This window comes from Staurois parvus, unplaced genomic scaffold (genome assembly GCF_062004578.1).
Source record: "Staurois parvus isolate SC_StPar_1 unplaced genomic scaffold, SC_StPar_1.0 ptg000647l, whole genome shotgun sequence".
NCBI classification, from domain to species: domain Eukaryota; kingdom Metazoa; phylum Chordata; class Amphibia; order Anura; family Ranidae; genus Staurois; species Staurois parvus.
Genome location: NW_028318443.1, coordinates 1,245,738 through 1,252,704, shown reverse-complemented (window position 1 = coordinate 1,252,704; position 6,967 = coordinate 1,245,738). Strand labels below are relative to the sequence as shown.

At 44.9% G+C, this 6,967-nt stretch overlaps 1 protein-coding gene across 1 annotated transcript in view; it reads left to right on the top strand.

The window, feature by feature from the left end:
• Positions 1–3,488: 3,488 nt before the first annotated feature.
• LOC149448951 (vomeronasal type-2 receptor 1-like) overlaps positions 3,489–6,967 on the top strand; it is a 45,883-nt gene continuing 42,404 nt past the window's right edge. Inside the window, exons 1-2 of the mRNA XM_089694005.1 lie at positions 3,489–3,764; positions 4,173–4,396. Coding sequence (XP_089550131.1) covers positions 3,489–3,764; positions 4,173–4,396 — 500 coding nt within the window. The remainder of the gene's footprint in view (positions 3,765–4,172; positions 4,397–6,967) is intronic.

Here is a 6,967-nt window from a genome sequence, read left to right as displayed (position 1 = left end):
GATGAGAAGCTAGTTGGGTTTTCCACCTGACTGCACTCTCCCCTTATCCAGCCCAGGGGGTGTAAGAGTACTCATACTGATCTTCCTGATAGCTTAATGCAGGGGTCTCCAAACTATGGCGCTCCAGCTATTGAAGTACTACAAGTCCCATCATGCCTCTGCCTCTGGGAGTCTTGCTTGTTGCTGTCAGATTTTTGCAAGGCCTCATGGGACTTGCAGTTCCTCAACACCTGGAGGGCCATAGTTTGGAGAATCCTGGCTTAATGAGTTGGTGGCTTCCTTCAGGTGTTTCACTGGGCTGGCTCCTTCCCTGCTGCTCAGGATATCTTCCCTTGAAGTTGGTGGTACAGTGGAGATCCTCTTCTCCAGTACCTGCCTGTAGGGTTGCATTGGTCACCATGCGTAACCTCCTGCCAGGGGATTGGCCAAGGGCCCTTAAGCATGCAAATCCTCCCTTCCTCCATCCCTCCTTCTGAAATCTCTCTGGTTTCTGGAGTGGTAGGAGAGCTCCAAAAGCTCTGACCTTCAGAATCTCCCTAGCCTGTCCTGAGGTGAACCGCTGCCTCACTCACTCAGGCTGACTCATCCCAGACTGCTACTCAGCCTCTGACTGACAAAAAAATCTACCTAGCTAGCCTGGAGGATGTTACACTTAGATGAGTGCTCCGTGTCAAAGTTACATCCACATGAATGGCAGTACCAAGGTTTCCCAAAGCATCACACTGCCTCCACCAGCTTGCCTTTTTCCAGTACTACATCCTAGTGCCATCTCTTCCCTAGGTAAGTGTTGCACAGCCACCCGGCCATCCACATAAATATCCAATCTATGTAAAATAAAATGTGATTCATCAGACCAGGCAACCTTCTTCCATTGCTCCTTGGTTCAGTTCTGATGCTCACATGCTTATTGTAGGCATGTGGACATAGGTCAGCATGGGCACCCTGACTTCATACACAACAAACTGTGATACCCATTTTTCTGCTGTCAATAGATCAACTACATGGACAACACTTTCCACCCACTTTCGGATGCCGTTGTAACCAAATAATCAATGTTATTAATTTTACCTGTCAGTGGTCAGATTGTTATTACTGATCAGTGTACAGTATATAGTTATACACATTACCAGTGTAGATAAAAATCAAATATACACATTATATTGTCTACGGTTTGTGGACTACGTATAAGCTTGATGGTCAACCAGTTCCAAAACCATTGGCACTATCATGGAACCTTCACCCTTTGCAGCTATACCAGCCTTCAGTCTTCTGGGAAGCTTTTCCACAAGATTTTGGAGTGTTTCTGTGGGATTATATAAACACAAAATGCAGCGCTGTGTGATATTAGCCAATATGAGCAACAATTGTAATACAGAAATAAAAACCAGACATAAAATTAAAATCACAAATGAAATGCAGTCCTGCAATAGTGCTTGCTGTTTTTCCAGTGCAAATGGTAGAAATGCGCACTAACCAGAAGCGTATTGATAATACGCCTGTGTACAAATATCCTGAAGATTCCCCTCTCTTTCTGGTCAGAAGATGGATAGGAACTGGAACTGGAAAATGTGGAGATGAAGCGCCCTCGTGTGGTGAAGATGAGGTCCCACAAGCCAGAGATATCCTTGCAGAGATGTATGGAGTAAATAGTTCCCCCTCTCTAGAGCTGGTACAAGGGTCACTCAGAGGCTTCAAAAGTTGAAAGGCTCCTCACACAAGACACAGGGAAGAACTCATATTGTAGTATGTAAATATACTTTATTATGCAAAGAAGCGTAAGTAAAAATCACAGTGGTGCCAGATACAAGTGAATGACTGACCCTCCATGTTCAAAAATGGGAATGTTTGCACTTTTTAGCCAAAAGAGTATTTGAGAGGTCATGTACTGGTGTTGAAAGAGAAGATCTGGCTGGAAATTAGAGTTCTATGTTCAATATGGATGAGATTAGCGCTCTGTGCAGGTTTCTCAAGTTCCTCCACACCAAACTCATCAAACCATGTCTTTGTGGAGTTGACTTTATGCCCAGGGGCACAGTCAAGATGGAACAGAAGAGGTTGGGGCTCACAATTGCCTAATATGTCAATGTACTGTATCCTGTAACATTAACAGTACCTTTACAGGGGAAATACCTGAACTTAATAATTTGGAGGGGAGTGCACATGTATGCTCGTGTGCATACATTTGATATAGGGAAATGTTATAAAGATTTACTTGTGCCTTAAACATAACCTGTAAATAATATAATGGGCTGCTCAATTCACTTAGGAACACTAACAACATCTGCAGTACATGAAAGTAACAAAACACAATAATGTAGATTCATTATTTGGAATCGTATGGGAATGGTTTCGGGTTGTATTATCGTGTCTCATGTACTGTTACTCCCAGGACTGGTACAGAATGGTCCTCAGAGAATTTCTCATTTAACTAGGGAAGAGAAAGACACTAGAGAAAAGTGCTTTCACTGAAAAGCCTCGGTCTCCCCTGTGTGCACGGGGTTTACAACAATTATACATCTCGCAACCTTCTGAGATAATGAAGGAGGACAACTTGTAGCACAAAGTATGGAAGCCAAGGACACAACCCTGCCATGCCCATTATGGGGCAAGCAATGAAGAATAAGCATGCAAAATATGATTGGTTAAAGCCACAAGTGCTTTTTTCACCCCAAATTTTACCTTTATACGGACTATTTTTAAATAACAAAAGCAATCATTTAGAGTTTGGAATAAAAATTGTTTAATCTAATATACCACTTTTGATTATATATATTGTGTATAGGTCCAAGATTTTTTTTCAGCAGGAATATTGAGAAATGCATTTCTAGCACCCCTCAGCACTCAATGCAAGTAAGGCAAGGGGTGATGGGTATGATAGGGTCTATTGGTGCTAGCTGCTGGGTGATCTATTGTTGTCTGTTTTTGCTGGGCAGGTCTATTGTTGCTGGGGGGGTCATATGTTGCTAGGAGGGATCTACTGTTCAGGGAGTGGTCTATTGTTTTTGGCCACTGGAGGGTCTTTTGATGCTGGTTGCTGGGGATATCTATTGTTGCTGTGAGGATCTTTTGTTGATGGGGGACTACTGTTATGGTGAGGATCTATCATTGCTGTGGGGGTATTTGTTGCTGCAGTAAACATGAAGAGGCAGATGCAATGGTGGCAGTGAGCAAGAAATTTGAATCTGTGTACCTCAAGGAAGGAGGCCCTGGCACCTTCACCCCTGTCAGTCCTGAAACTGCACTGACAAAGCTAGCTCAAGATATAGTCTCCTTGAAACATGAGAAAAAGGACTCCCCCCAACCTATCAGGGGCGAGAACCCATTGCGCAAGGACCCTGAGGACGACCAGAAATGCTGGCAGTGTAGCCAATATGGATGAACTGTGGGCAGTCTGGCTTAAAAAAAACACTCTCTCAGAGTGGCCAATATTCTACCTAACCTGGTTAAGGATCCAAGTTGAGGACCAGGTGAAGAAGCGGTTAGTAGTAATGGTGACCCAAGTTATCCCGGCCGTGCCTGTTGTGTTCAGCATGAACGTTTTCAAGGACCTGAACTTACCCCACCTGTTGGTCAAATATGAACATTCCGGCTGGAGGGCCCAGGGCTTCGGCATGCCAGCGGTGTGGCTCAGAGTGCTCCAGGCCTATGAGGCCCAGCATAGGGCATCCAAAGAAACAACCGGAGCAAACTGGGGTGGTCCGTACACCTCCAAAACAAACATTACTCTTGGCATCCCTCAGCAAAAAGACCCAGACCTGATGCAGGTAAAGTGCTTCTTCTCACAAAATCACAAGCCAACTTCCAAGGAGTGTCAGAAGTTGTCCTGTTGCTCAGGGCATTCTAAGGCAATGGGATCGGCTCTACCATCAGGTACGCATCCCCACTGAGCAGTAGAATATTCTCCAGGTTGTGGTCCCCCAGTCACATATCATACAAATCTGTCAGGTGTTTCATGCAGCAGATGGCCATTTCGGGGCAGATTGGACCGAGTCACTAGTTTGGAGGTACTTCTTTTGCCCCACTTGTCAGGCTGGGTGCAAAAAACTTGTCAAGAGTGTGAAAGTTTCACAATACAAAAGAAAACAACAACCATGACAATCACTACCTTTGAGCCTTTCAAATTGGTGGCTATGGACTTCCTGATGATCTCCAGTACACCCTCTGGCTAACAGTATGCACTAGTTTTCAACGATAGCTTTACCAAATTTGTGGTGGTGGTGCCCTTCAAGGACAAAACAGTGGTCTCCACTGCCATGCTTTTCTGTGAGCACATCCTCCAACTTTATGGCTGCCCAAAGCGGATCCTATCAAACCAAGGACCGAACTTTGAGTCAGCAATCATGGCAGAACTCTGGCGTCTCAATGGAATACAGAACCACCCCTTTTCACCACCAAGGTAATGACACCTGTGAATGATTTAATTATTTAAATGTTACAGATCCTAGAACTGAGCTACCGAGATTGGTGGGACCAACACATGGGGGCTGTGGTGTAGGCATATAAAAACAACGTCCACAGGTCCACCAGCCACACACCCTTCCTAATGCCTGTGGACCTCCTGATAGGGACAAGTGAATACCTTCAGTTCTTGGGTACAAGAACCTTGGGAGCAGATGCAAAGGGCCAAGTAGCTGATGTTGGACAAGCACAAGGAGATGGCACCAGACTTGACCTGACTACCACTGGGACTGGGTGGTGGTAACGAACATCAAACGCACTAGAGGAAGTAAGTTGGAGCCCAAATGGGAGTGCACCCCATACCAGGTGGTGGGGCAGCTTTCTCACCTACCCATGTAAACGACCTGGTCTCTGAAAGGCCTGACCCTGAGTAAAGGTTGTGTGCTGGGTGGTGATTGCTCCAGGAAGCCTACCGATGACTGGGTAGTGTTTGACTTTGCAGATCTTCCACCTGTGCACAAAACCCTTGATGAATTGTTCCTGCCACCCCTTGTGCTTGACTTTCTGGCCTCCAAAAGCTCAGAAACTAACAGCTCTGGTGTAGGGAGCCCAGGGGGCCCAACAACCCCCTTCCAATACCACAGACTGCACTGACTTATCTGAGGATTCTACCCTGGGCCCAGGTGTAGGAGACAGAAGGTGTGTATGACCCTTTTTCACATGTGGTCCCCAAGTCACTACCTGAAGATGAACTTTTGCCAAGTGCTGAAAATCAAGAGAGTCAAGGCCCCAACCACAGGCAGCTCCCTGCAAGATATTCTGACTATGTTGTTTGAAGTTGTTTTATTGTTCTGACTTAACCGCTCTCTTATTGCGTTTTTATTTCTGCTGTTGTTGTTCTTATTATGTTTCCATGCCGAGGACAGCATCTGTCAAAAAGCGGGAAGTGTAGGCCGGTGCAGTCAGCTTTCTCCACTGTAGGTGTTGCTGGACCAGTGTGGTACCACAGCCCGAAGAGGTAATCAAGGGAAACTTGGTTTCTCTATGGTTTCTTGGTCCCTGGAGGCAGCATTCCAGTTGGTTACAAAGCATCCAGGTTAACCCTGGTGGCCATCTTTGGTCAGCAGAGCCTTTATCCCTTCCTCCAGATTTTTGGCTCACATTGTGTGAGTAGGGGAAGAGCCCCTGTCTGTCAAGAAAGTGATAGTGGCAGTTTGCAGAAAAGTAGGGATAGGCTAGGGATTTGCAATCCTGCACTGTAGTTTCCCCATTGGGACCGTGCTGGCCAGGCTGCATTCCGCCCTCTGGAAACAGACTCTATCAGTACATCTTTACCTTGACCTGAACTGTGAGTGTTACCCTAAGCAGCACTCTCCTGCTGGGGATAGTTGTAGTTGGCATTCTCTGTAGGACAAGTTCTGAGTTTATCTGCAACTGGACTCTGTGTCTTTACTACCGCCGTACCACTCTGCACCTACTCACAAGCATGTGCCCCTTCTGGACCATACCAGGTGCCCTCAACATGGTCAGGATACTCCCCTTGCAAAGCACTCTAGATGAGGACAGGAGTCTCTTCCCCACAGCCCTGGCCAGTTGGCTGTGGGGATCTGTAGGTTGAGTACTTATGAGAATATGGAAGCCCCCTTTAACAATAAGGAGGGCCCCACCCATATGTGAATGAGTAAGGAGTACATAGTACTGAAAGTGTAAACTGTAAAAACAACTCACACACAGTTTTCGACAAGTCCTTTCATTTGAAAAAAAGCCCCACAATGTACATCCATCATCAATCACATCATCCAGAGATGTAGGTTCACATCACAATGTACCATGCCTGGCAAAACCTGCTGCCCACTGACAAAATCTTACCCTGCTCACCCGCTTCTGACAGTCCCGACAGATGACAGCTTATATATTCAAAGGGGTGAAGTATCTCATGCGCCTTCCTTGACCATATGTGGACATGAAGAAACAAGATGGACTTCTGAAGTGCCAACACAAATCGCAAATTAAAAATTGTAATTGTTTTATTGTTACAACAATCGTAAAATCGTATTAAAACAATCATACATATATGAATATATCCGCCCTCAAATACCACCCCCCCCCCCCCCCCAGGAATGACAGACTTAAAAAATTCAAAACAGTACTATTATTATTATACAGTATTTATAAAGCGCCAATAGTTCGCTCAGCGCTGTACATTACAAAGGGGGACAGAACATGTGACAGAACAATACCAATACAATGCAAAACATGAGGGGATCGAGGGCCCTGCTCTTTCGAGTTTACAATCTACTACAGACGTACCTCGGTTTACGAACGCCTCGGTTAACATAATTTTTGGTTTACGAATGAAAATCCATTGAAAATAACGCCTCGGTTTACAATTTGTTTTCGCAATACAAACTGATTAATTGGTTTTCAATGCATTTACAAATTCGTTTTTTCATCCATTTTTCAATCCATTTACATCCAGTTTTAATTCGTTTTCATCCATTTTTAATCAGTTTTCATCTGTTTACATTGTTTTTATTCATTTTTCGTCCATTATTTGTCTGTCTTTTTT